Source organism: Centroberyx affinis, unplaced genomic scaffold (genome assembly GCF_046629955.1).
Source record: "Centroberyx affinis isolate AG114_WGS23_722 - 3 ecotype Tasmania unplaced genomic scaffold, CSIRO-AGI_Caff_v1 ptg000771l_1, whole genome shotgun sequence".
NCBI classification, from domain to species: Eukaryota; Metazoa; Chordata; class Actinopteri; order Beryciformes; family Berycidae; genus Centroberyx; species Centroberyx affinis.
In genome coordinates this window covers 162,093-182,678 of record NW_027279379.1, presented here as the reverse complement: position 1 = coordinate 182,678, position 20,586 = coordinate 162,093, and the positions used below count along the sequence as shown (strand labels likewise).

General features: G+C 42.2%; 2 protein-coding genes across 2 annotated transcripts; one reads left to right on the top strand and one right to left on the bottom strand.

Annotated features, from left to right (window-relative positions):
- Nucleotides 1-375: 375 nt before the first annotated feature.
- On the top strand, nucleotides 376-1,491 carry gpr27 (G protein-coupled receptor 27). Its single transcript, XM_071520131.1, has one exon. The coding sequence runs from the start codon at nucleotides 376-378 to the stop codon at nucleotides 1,489-1,491; it is 1,116 nt and encodes a 371-aa protein (XP_071376232.1).
- Nucleotides 1,492-6,162: 4,671 nt separating this feature from the next.
- On the bottom strand, nucleotides 6,163-8,696 carry prok2 (prokineticin 2). Its single transcript, XM_071520132.1, has 3 exons — nucleotides 8,577-8,696; nucleotides 6,697-6,822; nucleotides 6,163-6,288 (listed from the first exon to the last, which is right to left on the bottom strand). Exons 1-3 carry the CDS (start codon nucleotides 8,646-8,648, stop codon nucleotides 6,163-6,165), a joined length of 324 nt encoding a protein of 107 aa, XP_071376233.1. The 5' UTR covers nucleotides 8,649-8,696.
- Nucleotides 8,697-20,586: the final 11,890 nt, after the last annotated feature.

Here is a 20,586-nt window from a genome sequence, read left to right as displayed (position 1 = left end):
GTCTCCTGAACGGATGCCTACCGAGATGCTTTATTTACAAAAACAGGCTGTTTCCAGTCAACAGAGAAGGGAACCACAGACAGGGATGATTTTCCTATGTGACACTTGTGAGATGAGGGATAAGAAGAAAAGAAGAAATATTAAATGATTTGGTTTTTCTTTTGGTGGGGATCGCAACCATATCGGATGGATGTGAACCGACATTGAACGGGTGCTTCTTTTTTTTTGAGTGGAATTACTTGAATTCTTCTCTAGTTAAGTGGATCGTGTTAATTTGTTTGGCCGATTTTCCATGAAGCATCGATAGGATACGACCGATCGGCTGGAAGGCGGTGAATTGATGTGGGAATATACTACAGCGGCTCGGCGGCATAGATGGCAAACACAAGCGAGTTCGGGGAGAGCAGCCCGTCCCTACAGAACTACGCGTCCACGGCCTCTGCGGTCAAGCTGGCCTCGCTGGGTCTGATCATGGGCATCAGCCTGCTGGGCAACGCGTCGCTGTCGCTGCTGCTGCTGAAGGACAGCTCGCTGCACCGGGCGCCCTACTATTTCCTCCTGGACCTGTGCCTGGCCGACGTGCTGCGCTCCGCCGTGTGTTTCCCCTTCGTGATGGCATCGATCGGCCACGGCTCCGCCTGGACGTACAGCGCGCTGAGCTGCAAGATCGTCGCCTTCGTGTCCGTGCTCCTCTGCTTCCACGTCGCCTTCCTGCTCTTCTGCGTCAGCGTCACCCGGTACATGGCGATCGCCCATCACCGCTTCTACTCCAAGCGGATGACTCTGTGTACGTGCGTGGCGGTGATCTGCATGGTGTGGACCCTCTCCGTGGCCATGGCGTTCCCGCCGGTGTTCGACGTGGGCACCTACAAGTTCATCCGCGAGGAGGAGCAGTGCATCTTCGAGCACCGCTACGTGCGGGCGAACGACACCCTGGGCTTCATGCTGATGCTGGCCGTCATCGTGGGGACGACGCATGTGGTTTACGTCAAGATGCTGTGCTTCGTCTACGACCACCGCAAGATGAAGCCGGCGCAGCTGGTCCCGGCCATCAGCCAGAACTGGACCTTCCACGGCCCCGGCGCCACCGGGCAAGCCGCCGCCAACTGGATCGCCGGCTTCGGCCGCGGTCCCACCCCGCCGACGCTGGTGGGCATCCGGCAAGCGTCGCACACCGGGAACAGGCGGCTGCTCGTGCTGGACGAGTTTAAGATGGAGAAGCGGATCGGTAAGATGTACTACATGATCACGCTGTCGTTCCTCGTCCTGTGGGCTCCATATATAAGCGCCTGCTACCTGAGGATATTTGTGCGGGGAGTCCCGGTCCCGCAGCTGTACCTGACCGCTGCGGTGTGGATGAGCTTCGCCCAGGCGGGAGCGAATCCCATCATCAGCTTTCTGTTCAACAAGGAGCTCCGGGTGCGCCTCCGAGCGTGTTTCCCCTGCTGCCTCGGCACCCAGACACCCATGGAGCCATACTGTGTCATGTGAACGGTCCCGAGTCCACGCTGCCAAAGATACATGTCATGCTGATTCAGAATGTACACAGATCGGTCCTCAAAGTGATTTTGTACAAGCAGACAGGGATGTAGTGGAGGGTAAAACCCACCTAGACTCAGTTTACCCACCTTTTTTATTTGTGGAATAGAGTTTACTCACCATATCAGGCGGACATACATCTTTATATGGTGTAAATTAGTGGTATCAAACATGTTTAAGTTATATGAGGATAGGGGGAAAGCATCATTTAATGCTTTTATTAAAGTATCATTGATTTGTGTTTATAGTGGTGGCTGTTTGCCTTATGATGATCACCTACTGGAAGTCATAGTCAGCACGTGTTAATTTACCACTGTATCACTGCATGTAGATGACATTCATTCCAAATAGAGGATATATTTGACTATGTGTTACACTGGAAATACATTTTTGTATTGACAGCATTTCAATGCAAGTTTTGGACACTTCAAATATAGTTTGAATGAACGTCATCTACATGTAAAAAAAAAACATGTTTTGCATATTTTGAGGTATATTTCTAACTGGATAAATGCTGAGGTATGTCAAATGTATTTTTCGCAGTATATGGTGTTTGCCTGTTGCAGACTGCTGATTGAAACACAACAGAAACTATGAAACCTCTATGGAGAGCAGAATGGTCAGGATCCATTTCTCTGTTGCTTGTCTCTGGCTTCTTTAACACACATGATCCGTTTGTGATTTTTTTTTTTTCTTGATTACAAATCATATGAATATCACAAGAGGATAAAATCTCTGTATATTTTTAGTGAAGACAATGTATGACATGTTTGTAAATACTGTAAAGCTCTGTTTCCCTCTCTTCTTTCTCTTGTTTTTTAACCAGATATGTTGTATATTTCATAAACTGTTAGAGTTCTTTGTGTGAACAAGGTGTTAAAACTCACTTTTGAAGTCTTTTGCAAAGTCATATTCTTCATAGATAAATTGTGTTGATGAGAGACGGGTCCCTGCCCCTTCCCTGTAAGATGTACAAATATCATTTTTTTTCTACAGATATGGACACTGGGAAATGGACCGGTGCTTCGGAAAGATGTTTGCATTGTTTGTATTTCTGAGCAAATAAATAAGAAATAGATGATAAGTTGTTTGGACTCTATCATCTGTTTTTCGCAAGATGTTATTACTTGATTTGGTTCTGCTCTCAAGCTGTAGATTGTTGAATGGAGAAAGTAGTATGAATGGGGAAAGATGTTCAGCTTCATGCATCTCATGGTGTGTCTTTAAAGGAAACATCCACTCTCAGATACTCTTACGTTGTTAGATATCATCAATCTGTGATGTTCAATGCATTTGTTATTTTGTGATGAAGTGTGGTAATTAACTTTTGTGGTGTAACCCACTTTCCCTCCTTTAACCTGCCTTGTCTACTTCTGCTTCAGTTAGTCGTTTCCTACATTTCCCAGAATGCCCTTTGACCAACCCCCAGAGAACAGACGTCAACTTGTTGCATTCAGCTGTGGGTTATATGTGTAGGTGGAGACAGCAAAAGCGATAGTGGAGTGAGAGTTTTTCTAGTCAAGAAAAAGTGAGTCACGCCCCATGCTCAAAACGCAACATGTCTTGTGGCTGCATTACATTCTGGTCTATTTTCTGCTACTGCTGGTGGAGAAATTGGTCTCTCTACTGCTTATACAATGGATTTCTCTCTGTATGATTGCTGAACATCGGTGCAAAATGATGAGACAGAAAGAAGCCTTTAAACTTTAAACACACAAAAACTTTAGATTCTAGCTGCACTAGAAATATCTTAACATGACATCATGCCATCTATGTTGGGCCAGTTATCCACAGGAATAAGAAAAACACACCACCAAACAACAAAATGGGTCCAGAAATGCAACGTACATTGCTGCCAGGTGTTTGTTTAAACAGTGTTAAAGTGTTTCAGGTTGGATTTTCCCTTTAAACGTGTGACATTCATGGCCCCCTTAATGCAGGTCTCAATAGAGCAGCTATTAAAGAGTCTAGGTTAGTTTGGTTTAATAGATTCGTTGCGATAAGCTGTCTGCGTGCCACCTGCTTTTTAACCAAACCCACTCAAAGCCCAATCCTCTCCTCCCTCCTCTAGCCAGTAGCAGGCTATTGATTCCGCTAATTGCTGATGCGCTCGGTGACATTGGACCCGACACAAAAACCTGCACAAAACCGTTCGTTTTAAGAGGCTGAGCGCTTCATTCGGTAAACGGTTTAATCGCTGTGCTTGGCCGAGGTGTTTTCCGAGCCCTGGCCTCAGCCGCTGCGATCCACCCACCGTACAGCGCTTAGCTCCTGCACACACGTCTCTGGCCTCAGCGCATCCATAACCATTAGCATCGCAACACGGCCCGCTCGTTACTGACAGCTGGCTTGGCTCTGCTGCCGGCGGCGCACAGGAAGCCGCTCACCTGCACGCGCTCTCACGCGACGCAAATGCAGGTCAGGTATTTTTGGGCACGGCGTGTTGCCTTCAGGCTGCGATGCCGCCGACTGACTCTTTGTGGCGGGCTTTTTCTGCCGGCTCCGTTCTTGACCTTTCAGCCACTCTAATCGCCACCCTGATGCCCCTTTGTCCTTCTCACTGTGTTTTTCTATAAGAAACAATTTGGGACAGCTGGGATGAAATGGTGTTTTCAGACGAGCTTGGTGTCGTGTCACTTTTTAGGCAGTAATGAAGGTTGAAAGTTGATTGGCTGATACCATATCTCAAAATCTTTACATATAGGACTATGGCTTTCGAGGCTCCGACAGATTCATGTTTTTTTTTTGTTGTCATATCTCATTGGTTACACAGTTTATTGTACTGTATTAGTAGGATGGCTGTTCTCAATCTCTTGGTGAAAAGTGCAATGTTTTTACACTGGCATATTAACCACATATCAAGTTATTTAGAGGTTAACAGTCTGTTCCTGTTTGCTGAATTCAGTATCTGGGGCATTGCCTCATCGCAGATCACTCCATGGAGGATTTTAGGCCATTTGAATGCTCTCAAGTCTAGAGCCACAGAAGGCCAATATCCATTACTGAAGTATAAGATTAATGGGAGTCAATGCTTTACACATTGGACAAATCTAATTATATCTTTGAGCCTTGAACAAATGCTGTGAATCATTGGCCCGACAGTGATTCATTTCATAGCTGTCTTACTTCCAGAGAACCGCTTCCTAGTGTAATAAAGACGCTCACCGGCTGCCAAGGTGAATGCAGGAAAGGCCCTGATCCCTCGTCTTTTAACCGCAATAAAGTTTTTCTCTCAGTTTTTCTCTTATTGGTGATCGGCCTGCTGGAAACCAAATCTTCTTGCAATTTGGGAAAAAACATGCAAAAATAGCATCATCGGATTGTGAATCTCACTGCACTGTAACCCAACTTGCACATCCCTCTTAACCTGGTTTTATTATAAGCAAGATGATGGATAGCATATGCATTTCCCCCCATATTTCCCTAGAGGGCAGCCGAAAGCTCTTGTCATCAAAAGTCTAGACTTTTGATTTGCTGCCGCATGAAGTGCTGTGGAAACACAAAACCCAGTATAGCACAGAGAAATGTGTCATTAATTTGCAAATCAAGATTATTCTCACCGCCAAATACAAAGTGAGATCCAGCAATAAGAAAGACTTGTTCTTGCCTGGGCATATCAATACACTTTCCTGTGTTTTATTTTGATTGCACTCAAAATTGAACATTGCAATGTAAGATCTAACTAATAACAGACATGATTGACTATTTACAGACGTCCATTCAGTCGCGTACAAATATTTTCCTTTTTGTGCTCTTTGGTTTATCACTCACTGCAAGGTGTTAGTATTTCAAAATACCCATTTTAAAAATGTAACGAAACGAGTAGAACAAAAGTATATGGACATAAATAAACATTCAGTATGTAGAGGTAAATAAACATTCAAGTTTGTAAAGTGGCAAAGTTGTGTATGTTAAAGTAGAAACTAGATGGATGCTGCAGCCTTGTAGTATTTGCCAAATGCATATGAACATGAATGAAAGTGGACAGACTGTTGCATTGGATTTACTGTCTATATGCACAAGACAATCACAACCAGTTTATTCTTATCTGGTTGATATTTGGTCAGTTCCAAGGATATACTAGTAATTAAAAAGGTGGGTAAACTGCCTGATATAAACAAAAATTAGATATATTTTCACAAAAGAAACATTAATTTATACGTATTTCCTTTTGAAAGACTATTTCCTCATAACTTACATCAGTTTGATAGTACTTGCTATGATGCCTACTATGAATTGAAGTCAGAAAGGTTTTTGTCAGGCTGTGAAGAAGGGCAAACAGTTTAGGTGGGTTTACCCATTGGCAGATTAGTATGCTGCTGGCAAACGGTCATTGACAAAACATATCATGTCTTTTTTTCTGAGTGGTCTTTGCCCAGCTGGTACCATGTTAAACATTTTATTGGCTCTAAATCCCAAGAGGAAAAAGAAGATTTGGATTTTGCTTTACAAATACATCTTAATTTAACCTGAACAAAAACGATGCATTATCAACTATTTATCTTCAAATTAAACAAAAATAAATAAATAAACCAAATTGGAAACAGGGTTTTTAAAAGTGGATGAAATAGTTAGAATGCATGTAACAAATTGTGTATGTGTTGTCTTTGGAGGTCCTGGACTTCAGAGGTAGTAGTCTTGATACTTGTATGGTGAGAGACATTTGGATCTGCCCTCCTCTGCTGTGATGCAGGCCAGGTTGGGCAGACAAGGACAGGTATGATGTAGTCTTTTTCCAAGGAAGGGAATCTACAAGCAGCGAGAGAGAGACTGAGGATGAGATTCACTTTATGTTTCATGGGAAACTTGATGTACTGACATACTGACATGTTCAGACACACAGACAGTGACAGTGTTGCTCTTATTAACTGCTTCCTAAAGATTGTTTTCCTGGCAGCATGAATGCATTTTGAGGAGGAAGGTTAGGGTGCTTTGAAATCACACACACACACACACACAATCACAAGGGAAAAGGTGTTTCAGACCGCTCCCTAAAGTATTGCTCCAGAGACAATCCTAAGCATTAACTCCTTTACCTTCTAACCCCTTGCTTCCATTGACAACACCAACACATTATGTAGAAAAGTAAATGACGCGTCCACATGTATTGTAATTCACAGGTAAAACTACGGAATCAGATCTCAGATCAGATCTCACCTTGTGACTCATAGGGTGACAGTCGTCTCCCTCCTGTCCCATGGGTGTACACATACGCAGACTCCGGATCCACAGACTGACCGCACAACACATTCCTCCTCCACACTGAGAGTCCTTCTCACAGGCCTACACACACACACACACACACACACACAGAAAGGGACACACATTTACACAGATGCTGCTGTATAATAAAGGATATTAATGATTTATACAAGTGCAAAGAGTAACGTTTAGCTTTCAGACATGTAATAACTTCGCATTAACATAATGACAATTTACAGCTAATAGTGTAATGATCTTGCTAACGTAATCAATTCCACATTCATGTAATAAAGTTTACCAACCATTACCATAATAACTACCTGTTAACATTATTAGATTATTGGGTTTTAGAATAGAATATTGGAATTTTCAGGTATAAAAAAGACAATACACATTATTATTTCTGATAATCAATCAATACACATTGATTACTGTAAATGGGTTAAAAAAAAAAAATTTAAAAGTTCAACCTCCCTTTTAATGTCATAAAACCCATTACATTACATTCAAGGGGAATATATTACATTAGCAGGATTACAGTAGGCTATAAGCTGCAAATTGGTACCTTAATTCATGGTTTATTACATTAATGGGAAGCTATTACATTAACAGTTGTAACACATATAGCAAAACACTATTGGATTGATGATGATTTATCATGATTTAGCAGGATCAGAAGCTGAGTGACAGCTCTCACTCTGGATGAACTGAAGGCAGCAGGATGAGGAGGGACACCAGTGATTTCATGTGACAGACTTGGGTGGAAATCTCTCTTCTCTCTCCATTCACATCAGCACCACAGTGTGAGAGACTGTTGTGACAGCATTACGCTTTTTATTTAGCAGGTTTATCCCACGGCAGTGATGGAAGCCTGTGAAATAATTTAGATCCTGAACTGGATTGGAAAATCATTCAATGAATAAATTTGCAACTTCAGTGACTAATTTGATATATTTTTGGGATACATTGGAAAGATACACTCTACTTGTCATAAATCATCTATGCTAATGAATCATATTTTTCATCTTAATTGCCCCCAGCCTAATCTTTCAAAATGCCAAAAGCCCCTAATTATGTGAGAAAAATCCTGAATTGTGTTTTATTTCCACCTGAAAAAGTCATTAAAGTTGTTTTGTTTTTCTTTTCAAATGATTGTATTTCTATGTTATGACACATTTTCAATGCATCATAATATTTCAACACCAGCTTTCAAAGCACCATAAAATCTAACAATGTTCTGAATTTAGCCAACAGTTTACTATAGATATATAAATGTTACAATAATGTAAAGTCTAAGCATAAGTAAGACATGATAAGCACACCATAATATCATGATGCATGTATAAATTAATCTCAACAGTGCTATTGTTGAGTAAAGGATGCCAAGGTTTTCTCACTATTGTAGATGCCTAGAAACCGCTATACAAACAATTGGTCTGTGATGTTTATCTGTGCCATCTACTTTAGATATTTGATATTTATTGTCACATTTTGAGGTTTTTTTTTCTTATTTCCTATTTGGGATGAAGAGTTTCATCCCAAAACAAGGTATTCATAATTTCAAATGTTTGACTTCTTTTACAAAATCACTGATTTCTTGATTTTATAACTCATGAAATATCACAGTAGTTAGCATCTATTTTAATACCAAGACACTATAAGTAGGCATAGAGGGTGTATTACAATGGGTTTTTTTTTTTAATTATGGAGCAATGCAAATCAGGCAACATTGTCTTTTTTTGAAAATGGGTATATAGCATTTTGAGATCAAATGCTCAGCTTTTCAGATTCCCTTCATTGCCCTCTGAGCTATCGACCTGTCGGCTGGCACTTACCCCTGTGATGACTGCTGAGGATCCATGGGACACCAACAATAGGCAGAAGAGCAGTGAGAAGATGGACCTCATGATGAACAGCTGTCCTCTCGCTCCTGTGTCCTCCAGGGTGATGAGTAGTGACGCTCTGCCTATCGGACCTTAGCTGTGTGTGTGTGTGTGTGCGCACACGTAACGGACTGAGAGAACTGGCCTCCAAACTCATGTTGAGGGCTGGCAGAGGTTTATAAGCCCAGCCTGCCATTCAAAATCTCAATGACTCACTCACACCAGCATCACCTCAGAGGGGGTAAAAAAAAAAAAAAAAAAAAGCCCAAGGTAAACTTCAACACAACAATGCCCCTGCCTGCCTTCTTCTCACTGACAATGCTCTTTTCCTTCACGGGCAAGTGATGGTGATGGTGATGCCACATTATAATTTATGCCAAATTAAAATTTCAGTGCCAAAACAGAGCTTTTTGCTCAGTCATATATGCTAAACCTGCTCTTGATCAGTGCAGAGATATTCAGCATAACATCATGTTATATTTCCTTCCTTTTTTTCCCCCCTCACACCTTTTCACAATCCAAGGCCAGAGGTTTGAATACAGCTTTTCAATCCCACGGTGCCAGTGTTTGCAATGAAAGCTTCTCAAGGTCCCGGGCATGAAAATTCAGAGGCCACTGAAGACTGTAGAAAAAAAATAAAAAGTGTTTTTTCCTTATTCTTTCAAATTATTCAACCATTATTTCCAATTGTTTCTCAGTTGTTTCAATGCTCATTTGCAAGTCAAGTGGATTACAACCTGCTTGGAGTAGACTGTAATAACAACTAAATTAGTGGATGAAACCTAATTTTTAAAGTTATTGTGGTGACTTGAGAGTTGATTTCAAAACAGTATCTGCTTTTTAATACTAGTCACAGTGATGTCTCAGAAATAAAGGGATTCACCGCAGAACTTTTCAAACAACTACAGTTGTAGTGGAAATACAGCAAATGTCATTTTGTCTTTGTTTTATTTTTGCCAGCCAGATGTAATTGCGGGAACTTCAGTGTCCTGTAGCTCTACCAAAGAACCAAAGAGTGAGAAAAGAGAAACAAGCGACACCATTGCCCGAAGTTGACACGTTTCAGAATGGCATCGTGTGTAAGCGACTGACATGTCCGGTCGAGTCTGCAGGCTAAATTTATCTTCGTCAAGCCTTGGCAGGGCACAGTGACACTGATGACTGAGTCACACAGGAAGACGGGAGTCAGAGTCTCAGGAGAAACAACGATGACCCATAAATAACCCACTTCACCTCAACTTTAAATACCGAATCATGTAAGTGATGCAGTTTGTAGCATGTTTATTTCCCGCCAATGTTCTTGAGGTCTGAAATTAAAAGTATCTAGAGGCAACAATGTGTACAGCTCTCATGATGTATCACTACTCCTGCATCATTACACATATTATGGACAGCACAATGCAGGACCAAAGTGCTTGGATAAGACTATCACTTGAATAGAGACTTTTATTCTTTGATGCTGCATTCCAACATCTGCAATTTTAAGAATGTATTGGGGAAAACGTAACAAATGTACAATCTAAGCACCAGTTTATCACAGTGTACACAATCAGCCATTGCAGAGTACTATCATTTTCTAGGCATTTTGCGCTATGCTTCCATTTTATGATAGTGTCTGTGTGGAGTGGACGACTGGACTGAAGCAAAGAGCAGAGCTAAATCAAAGAAGCCAGTAAACACAGGACAGGAGCTAAGGGGCTCAGAAAGGAAAGCCTATTCCAACAACATGGATCCATCAGCCTGGTTAGTAATAGAGTGCAGTGAGTGCCGCACGTCAGTAAAAATCGGATCTGGTTTCATTGCCTCAAGTGACTTACTTAAGAATGATGGCTGATATAAAAGTTTAATGCAGCACTGAGGTTTTTGCAACTTTTTTCACTGTTGCCCAGGAGACAGACGGAATCGTTGTTTGCCTTTTTGACATATTTTACACAAACTGACAAAACTTTATGATAAGCTAGGCTAAAAAAAATATTATTATAGTAAGTGCAAACTTGTTTGATCTTATTAAATATTGAAATTGAAATATTCTTGATTAAAGCTCTATAAGAATATGATTTCCGACATTAAAAGGGTTGTCAATCCCCAGCAACAATTTATTCAGCCGTACACTAACTGCTGCCTTCTATTTACCTGGTGTGCTGTAAGGCCCGAAATTCCACTTCTGCACACACAAACTGTCAAAGCCTCAACATTTATTCACAACAGTTGATTACAGAATGACGGCACTTGTGTGTAGTCTCCTGGTTGGCAGAGATCAGTGTCTACGCCTCACAGGTGGGGACTTGAGTCACATGACTTGGACTCGAGTCAGACTCAAGTCACAGTTTGAATTGCTTGACTTGATGCATGAAGAGAAGACTTGAGACTTGAGACTTGGTTTCTGGTGACTTGGGACTTGACTTTGACTTGTACTTTGATGACTTGAAAAGGTTTCTAAGGTCTTGACTTGAGATCTTGTGTTTGTGTAAATGACTCGGATTGAAAGTGATGAGATTTGTTCCAGCAGACGACTGAATTTAAATTCTGTTTTCTGAATTTGTATGGAACGATTGAATTTAGTGAAGTTGAAACTGATTGTAGAAATCAAACTCATGATGCTCTTACCAAGTTTTTATCCTGTTAAACCCATATTGCATTGAAAAGTCCTAGATATTTTGCTTTCTTTAAGATATTAAATTGATGGTAGGAGGAGGCATCAAGACGGTGGTGTTTGGCAACCTGACAGACAGGCTTGACATCCACAGCTCCTCACTGTGTCAGCGGTGATTACTGGTACCACAGTTGGCTGTGTGTGTGTGTTTGGACTAATGATTTTGATCTGATGAGGCAAGAAGTGGAGCTTACATCCGTGCAAAATGCATCTCCTCGGGCGTGGGATGAAAGATATAACTTACCGCTGGAAATGTACAGTCGAAAGACACGTTTGATTTCATAGGCGACGGACAGGAGAGGCTGCACGGCTGTTGGCTCATCCTCTGACTCTGTCGCTCTCAGGCGTCTCCAATCTCATTTGATTTACATCCATAAACATGTGAGAGGGACACATGCCGCTAGATTACGGGGTTGTTGTGAACATCAGACTCTTTTAGCCAGAACGTGTCATCGGAGGATCAGTCCCTCGGGTGACATAATGTCACGGCTGTCGGCGCGCCAGCCTCCCAGCAGGCCTCCTCCTCCCTCATTACGCGGCAAGCAACATGCCAGCATCCGTCGCTCTCGCATAATCTGACGCTTTTTTTTTTTTTTTTTATCCCTGCAAGGTTGCACGGGGGCCAAATCCGGGTATTGCCGGGCCCCCCCACCTGCTGGGACCGTCCCAAAGTAGGGATTAGGGAACTGTTAGGGAGAATGGAGAGAGCAGCAAAATGAAGAGAGAGAGTGGAGCATGTGGCTTGGTGTGGTAGAGCATGCGGTAAGGCACTTTGGATACACATGTCCACCGAATGGCTTATGTATGCAAAGCTATGTAGAATCAATGTTGGGTCCAGTCAGAGCAGTTCCACCTAAAATGTTAGCCTGTATCATGCGTGCTTTAAAGGCGATGATGTGCAAGAAGAAGAAGAAAAAAGTGCACGACAGGGGCGTGGAAGGTAAACCCGAGTGATGTATCCATCCTTAAGGGGTATAAATCCTTCCCCTTCTTTCAGTGGCCCCACCACACCGATTCACAACCTGACTGGAAAAAACGCTTTCTATCAAAGCAGTTCCAAGTCCATTCCCAACATGCCTTTCACTGGTCTTTCATACAGTACTTGCAAAGTATGAATTCTGTCCTTGCACGTCGATGTCACAACTGAGGACTGCATGTACAAAGCCGAAGGACACGGGAACAGCTGCAGAGTGTTTTGAACCTCAACTCATTCAAGGTGGTGAAGTTCACTGTTAACGTCATATCGCAAAATATGATTCTTTTTTCGCATGGAGGCTAAAACCATGAAAGTTTTTGAAGAAATACTTTTGTCTCACTATTGCCACTGTATTGGTGTCTAATTATCTGTATTATCTCAGAGGTGTTCTTCCCACAAGTGCAGGAAGAACACCATGTTCTACACAATGGTTTTCTATTGGTTCTAGTTGCCTTGGACACAAGTGCCACTTCAGTCCCATTTTGGCCACTCATACTCAAAATGCATGCATTCACGGCATCCACAAAATAGCATATACCGTATATAGTACCTTTAGCCATATACGTACCTATTGCTTGCCTTCCATCACTTATAAAAACCTAAACTCAACACGTCTTCTGTCACTCCGCAAGGTCATAGCTAATCAATTCTTAGGACTATTCTTGCTTTCTTGCTTTCCTTGAACACAAGCATCACATCACGGCCATCCCCTATTCACACCTACCTCCTACATGACAGTGCAATGGCCATCTTGGCGATTTCAATTCATTCTTCAAGAATTTACGTCCCCATGTTCTATAAATGACTTGACACTCTCATGACCTGCTTGATAATGGAGGGCAAGAAATATTATTTATATATTTAATAGTCATATTCATGCTTCATAGCTTTTCATGTGGGACTACATGAAAAGATATTCTTGACAGTAATGTTCTTGAAAATGGAAAAATGGTCATTAGAAGACTGCTTGTTAGTTTGAAAAGCATTGAATTTCATCTAGTAATTGATTCATGCTTTTGACACATAAGTATAATGGATTTTGATATTTTATTGCCTTAAAAGATATTAATGGAAAAGAGTGAATGTGCTCAGCAAATGTATCCTGTGGATAAATATTTAGAGAAAAATCAGCTTTTTACTGTGGTCAAATGAATTAAAAACAGTGATAAATCACGGTCACATATACCACAATACACATAACGAAACAATAAGAACTGAGTTATCATCATTATCATCAAGTATCATGATAATATTATCATGACAATATTGTATCAGGAGCATTGTGCTGATTCCCACTCCTAGATCTGACATCCTAGATCAGCACTTCTGCACAACAATTGCATATTTTCCATTATGCATGCATTTAAATGGGCACTTACAATACATATATGCATATCTATACACACACATATATTTATATATAGATAATACAAAAGAGAGCTTCCTATCTCCTAGCCTTCCCTCTGGGCTGCTGTTCAGGGTTTTAATGGACAGAGGGACAAAGGAGGGCTTATAGCTTTTCAGTTTGCAAGAGGGGATCTTGAAGCATCTGCCTGAGAGAAGCTGCTATTCAAGATTCAACACATGAGTGGGGTCTGCAATCATCTTCTCTGTCTGGAGTGAATGGTACATTTTGCCTGACTCAATTGAGGTTTATAGCTGTCTGGGTGAGTGGAGTGATGTGGCTCTTCAGCTGAAGAAAGAAAAAATGCCAAACCAAGCGGAGATGCCATACAGCAAGATGCTCTCACCTGTGAGATGGTACTTCTGTGGCACTTTGACACTCAAGTTAACACACCATATAAGCTCTGAAGCTCTCTACACTGACTCTCCATGCCATTCGGTTATCCATATGTACTGTTAAAGGACTATACAGTTTGGTCCATTGGCCACTTTACCCAACATCTGATGAGAGGATTGGCACCAAAATCATCTCTGTGACTTAGATAGCTCTGTCTGGTGCGCATGCTAACGCTTTAGCATACAATATGTCAAGTAATTATAGGCGATTAGCATTATCCAAAGTATGGTAAGTTAAAGTTGGTATTGGTTTTTCTTCTATGGCCTGTAGATTAATGACTTCTGAAAACAAAATCTCCATCTTCATCATTAGTGAAGTCCATTACAGCGCAAAAAACTTTAGCTGTCTAACTCTAAACAAAACAAGTGACTCTTTTTACTCTTACCAATCCCCTTAACAAGCCTGGCAGCTTTAGACGTGTCATTAAATTAACTAACCATCCAACCTTAGAGCTGCTAGAAGTTCTCATTTTCTCACTTTAGTATAATGCTAGTCGCCTACTGTTCTACCATACTCTATCAGTTTAAGTTTAAGTACTCACATGGCAGCTGACAAGTCATCTGAAATACGTGAGCATCACAATAATGTTTAGTTTAAAAGGTAGTCTACACATGATAAAAATGCAAAAATAATAAATAGTCACATAAATGATCAAAGCATTGTGAGATAAAAAGACATTTCAGCACAGCGAGGTAAAAAACTGCACCAAAACATGTGCAAGTATCTATCTATCTATCTATCTATCTATCTATCTATCTGTAGTAGTGTCAAGTCGCTGTTTGCTATAGTTTGTTATTTTTGTGATTTACGTTCTTTTTTTGTGCTGTTTTTGTGGAAATTTTCTTCCCTACCACTGTGAAACATCATGAGTACCCGGGCGAGATACATTTGGATTACTGTTATCATCATGTGGATTGTCAGTGACTGTGTTGTTTGGAGCATTGATCTACACCAAGGAGGAGCGAGACAAGGACTCACCTATTCCCGGACAAACTTCTACTCCTACGGAACTCCATCCACTGCCAACTGGATCCAACCAACCCTATCCCGCCTGACATAAGATCCAGACCAAAGAGAAAAAGAGGTAGGCGTGGTGGGGTGCGTTGCAGATTCAGACGGCGCCCCTTCAAACCTCCTCTACCCTCGATCATTCTCTCAAATGTCCGTTCATAGACAAATAAACTGGACCTGCTGCACGCTAAATGCCTTGTTGAAGCATCGTTCAGGGAGGCGTGTGTCATTGCCCTGACTGAGACCTGGCTTGATGAGTCTGTCCCAGACACGGAGGAGAGCCTGGATGGCTTCAGGGTCATACGGGCAGATAGAACCAAAGGCTCGGGGAAAGTGAGTGGCGGTGGGGTGTGCATGTACATCAACTCCCGGTGGTGCACCAACATCAAAGTTCACGGGAAGGTCTGTAATCCGGACCTTGAGCTGCTCACCCTGTCCGCCCGAGCCTTTTACTTTCTGAGGGAGTTCTTGACTGTTGTGCTTAGCTGTGCTTACATTCCACCAAGCGCTAACGTCAAGGCAGCAGCCAAGCAAGTAGCGGAGAACACACACGCTATGCTCAACAAATACCCTGACGCACCGGTGTTCCTACTGGGTCATTTTAATAGCTGTTGGTTTGATCACGTTCTGTCAGCCTTTAACCAATACATAGATGTACCAACCAGACTTAACAAAACAATAGACTTGTGCTATGGTAACATCCCTGGAGTCTACACAGCTAGAGCTCTTCCACCTTTGGGACTAGCGGACCACAACGTGATCTTCCTGTTTCCGGTCTATAAACAACAACTAAAACAGCATAAGACTCACAGCGTCTGCCAGTGGTCGGAGGAAGCTACTGCATGTCTCCAAGGCTGCTTCGCATGCACGGACTGGGAGGTTTTTGATGGGGAGCTTGATGAGCAGGTCTCTGTCATCACGGACTACATTAAATTCTGCATGGACATTTCAATCCCAGTAAAAACTATCAAAACATATCCAAATTCAAAACCATGGATCACCCCACAAATAAAACACCTTCTGGAAACCATGCCAGACTACTCTTCATTGATTTTAGTTCTGCCTTTAACACAATCCAGCGCCATCAGGTCATCAGAAAGGTACGGCACCTTCAAGTTCCATCTCCACTAATTCACTGGATCCATAACTTCCTCTCCAATAGACCACAGGCAGTGAGGGTTGACAACTCATTGTCACACACTATCAGTCTTAACACTGGTGCACCCCAGGGCTGTGTGCTGAGCCCATTTCTCTACACTCTCTACACAAAAATGACTGCCGAAGCCCATCTCCCACTACCATCTACTTCAAATATGCAGATGACATCCTTGCATGGCCATCCTCGCACTGCTCAATGACAAGGACTCTCTCTCTGCCTAACAGCACTCCATATCCCACTTCAGCACATGGTGCGACAATAACTTTCTGCACCTCAACATCTCAAAAACCAAAGAAGTGCTCATAAGCCCTCCTGTAACACTGGATCATACCCCCAGTCACACCATAATTAAGGGAGAGAAGGTAGAGGTGGTTGAGGCCTTCAAATACCTTGGAATCACATTGGACAATAACCTCAGCTTCAATCAGCACACCACAGACATTCACAGACGCTGCCAACAGAGACTTTCAGCCATCCGCAAATTAAAACATCTGTCTGTCCAACCCCATCTCCTCCTCCTCCTGTATCACAGTATCATTGCGGCAGTTCTTCTGTATGGTGCCATCTGCTTTTTCAACATGCTGACCGTTGCTAATAAGAACAGACTCCTAAAAATCACCCATTCAGCCATCAAACTAATCTGTCTTCCCACTCCCAACTTATCCGACCGTACCACCAAAACTCTGAATCGTAAAGCATACATAATCGCACAGGACCCAGAACACCAACTTCACCAGCACTCTACCCTCTTTCCCTCTGGTTGTAGATACAGAGTACCCATGTGCAGGAATTTTTGTAACTTGTTTGTACAATGTCAGTATGTTTTTGTCTCTGTACCACTGTACAATGTCAATGTGTTTTGGGTTTCTGTTATTGATTGTGGGGGGGTTTTTTCTGTTACTTTGTATCATGTCTTTGAACTTTGAATTTTCGTGTGTGCACCAACTGCGAAAAGAATTTCCTATCTAAGGACAACAAACTAACTAATATGCTTGTAATGTATGGCATGGAGGAGTTAATGTATCGATTTGAGCGTGTCCTTGGAAGGTTGAGTTTATGGTGATTTCTGGTTTGTGAGGATGAGATTTGGCTTGGAGATGCAGGGAGCATCTCTTGTCAAATATTGGGCAAGGTGACCAACGGACCAAACTCCTGAAGAAGGTCTACATGGCTAAAACGCCTCAGCAGCTATTTTGACTTTCACACACTTGTTTTGACTTGACTTCACATAAGACTTTCCACTTTTTTATGCTTTCAATTATTTATATGAGCTGGCCTGTGCAATGTGCAAGTGATCACCAGTAGCCTTGGGGTCAAGCACTATTTCCTCAGCTTTCTGCACATAAAATAAGAGGAAATGCTCATCATCCCACTGGACAAAGCTCATGCATGACACCAAAGATAGCTGTATCACCAAAAAACCTTACAGTGCAGTTGTTGTCAGTAATACTGGTGCATTAAAGTGGTAATCTGCAAGATGTTTTGTTGTCCACCTGATAGGGGAGGCTGGGGTTGGGACCTTTGTATCAAAAAAACCCAGCATGGATATGGCACACACAGGGGTTGCTGAGACTGGTAGATACAGGTTGTGTTTGTGAGCGCTGCAGCATGACGCTAACACAGAGTGACATGGGAAGCTCAGATGGCTCCTGGGCCTGACACTCCATCACATGGGCCAGGTCATGTGAGGGCCTGAGTAAATGGGCTGTCATGGCGGATTAGTCCTGGCAGCATTCTATAATGTCTCATTATGGTTGGTGAAAACACTGATCCTGTTATGTTACACTGGCCTACATCACCACAACAATATGCAGATTGATTGACATTATGAGAGGATGATCATGGGAACCAGGCATTCAACAGTAAACATATGGAAGTCTTAATGGACCAAGACATTGCCAAGCAGTGTCCTTGTCTGTCGTTGGATCAATCGGGTTAGTTGGCAGACAACATGTGAATGCAGAGTAAGTCGATATGATGTGTTTCCAATATTCCAATATTCTAGATATGCATTTTTTAATAAGATCTGCACCTGAAGTTCATCATTCAACATCCAGTCTACAAAAGTGTTATCATTTTGTTAGCCAAGGACTTACAATATCTATCTTCCTACCACAAGCAATCGTTGTATAATAATCTATAGCAGCCATTCCAAATTGTGGATATCTAATTTTAGAACCAAACTTTATAGGAAGTTGTTGATTGGCACTAGTCATATTTTCATGGCTATAGGAGCTTATTTTCCATATCTTTCCTCTGGCATGTGTGGCGGCTCCCTTGTCTAGTTTCCAACTGCTTTAGTAGTAAAAAATGTGAAAACACTTGGAAAAGAACTAGGAATTAGGAATGATGGAAAAGCACAGTATGGGAGAAATTTTGTACCATGGTTCAAAATGATGTTACTGGTGCTGGTTATGTTTTTTGGATTGATTGTGAAGTGATCTAGTGTGTATGACAGCTATAAAACGGAAACCCCTGGTTGATTTCCCTTATTAAATCTATACCAATCACAAAGAGGAGATGTAGATAAAGACAAGCAGACAAGTTACAGAAGGATTTTTAAGCTTTGAGACAAATAAAAGACATGTCCGTTGACAGGTCTTCACATCCGCATCCATTTATCTGCGTCCTGTGAATCACAATAGCATGATATTTCCTACATCTATACCCGATTGGTCCTACATCTTTTCACTTTGAACCGTTGAAAAACCTCAACTAACTCCCGCTAGAATCTCTGAGTCACAAACTAAGACAAACATGGCTCGTCTCTCACCAGAGGAGGTTGTGAAAGCCGGGGCAGCGGAGGAGTGTGAGGAGAGTATTTGAGGATACGGATCACGCGCTGTGTGTCTCTAGCGGCGAAAGAGAGAGCAGGAGCGCTGACGTGGGTCAGTCGGTCCCCACCGAGGAGCCAATCAGGGCATTAAAAGCCCGCCGTCCTCCAGGAACATTGGGGTCTGGCTCTTAATCTGCCTGCCATCCCCGTCTTCTAACTCTCTGTCCTCTCTCCCTCTGCTTTACTCTGAATGTAGTCGTAAGACAGCACCTTTCTCCACATCGGGGCAGAGTTTGTGGAATGTTTTTCTCAGGTATCAATCATGATGCCATTTGGAATAAGGTACAGAACAATATCAAGACTTTGAAGAACAAAATGAAGAACAGATTTATTTGATCCCTTAAAATTGGTCAGATTGTGTATTAAAACAGCATATCCCACGTGAGTTGAGAAGCCTAATTGGGAAATAATACACTTGACAGCCAACATAATTTTCTTATTTTCTGTTATCTGAAAGTCTGCTGGCCAGATTTTGATGAAGCTTGTGGAAATGATGCATCTCATCATTGTGTTGCGACATTTTAAAAATGACACTAATTGGCCTAAGACACTGCATTGTTTATTTATCATCCATGTGTCTCACGTGATATGAAATTATGCATCTCACCACCACTTCAGCATTGTGAGATGCATAATGATGGCCCATCCATGGGACTGATGGGAAAGCATCCTTCATGGGGGAAGACTCGTTTTGTCAGTGTAATAGTTTGAATGTTGTAGTTTCAGTATTTGATGTGTGTTTTAATCAAATAGAATTCTTGTATTTGACATTTTATTTTGACACATTTAAAGAGTCATTTGTAAGCTGCAACAAGATAGATTTTGATGTTTCTTTTGCCCGTCTCTGCCTCTCCCAGCCTTGCCCCTCCTTGCCACCCCCCGTCCTCAGCCTGCTTATACCCAAGACAACAGCCCCGAGGTAAGAGATGAACAGCATAAGGCCTGGATAACAAGGTGCTCTCCTCATTAAAGAGAAGAGCCGGCAAACCCTCCCCTCCTCCTCCTCCTCCTCTCCTCCTCCTCCTCCTCCTCTTCCCTCCAGAGGGTCAGGGTCTCTGATGGAGAGTACAAGAGCTGCTATGACTGAGTGAAATATTCCAATGACTGTGTGTTCTTCCTCTGTATCACTAGGCAAAGCCTGGAAGCCTTCACTCTTTCTTTTATTTTATCTTGAAGTAGCATCTTGTAATGGGATCCGACCCCACTGTAACACATTTGTTTGAGGAGGGATACAAACATGATGCACTGCTACATCCTTAGAGGCAGTGCTGCATGTCAAACAACCTAAATGAGTAAACATACAGCGTCCGTGGAGAGAATTGGAGCAGCAGTTACTATGCATTAATATGCAGACTGGTCCATAGATAGCTACACTGGGTGTTAATGAGCGCTGTGATTCATGTATAGAATTACTGCAGCCAGGTCTGACTTCTTAATTACAAAGGAGCCCACGCGTTTGACTGCTCAGTCATTTGTGAAGGCAACAAAACAGTGCAGCACAAAGGAAAACAGCCTGTGTTCTCCAA

Bases quoted from the DNA above. Each gene is read 5' to 3' on its own strand.
- gpr27 (XM_071520131.1), top strand. From the start codon at position 376: ATGGCAAACACAAGCGAGTTCGGGGAGAGCAGCCCGTCCCTACAGAAC.
- prok2 (XM_071520132.1), bottom strand. From the start codon at position 8,648: ATGAGGTCCATCTTCTCACTGCTCTTCTGCCTATTGTTGGTGTCCCAT. The intron at 6,823-8,576 runs GTAAGTGCCAGC...GTGTGTGTGTAG, and splicing joins CCTCAGCAGTCATCACAGGG to GCCTGTGAGAAGGACTCTCA. The intron at 6,289-6,696 runs GTGAGATCTGAT...CGCTGCTTGTAG, and splicing joins GTCACCCTATGAGTCACAAG to ATTCCCTTCCTTGGAAAAAG.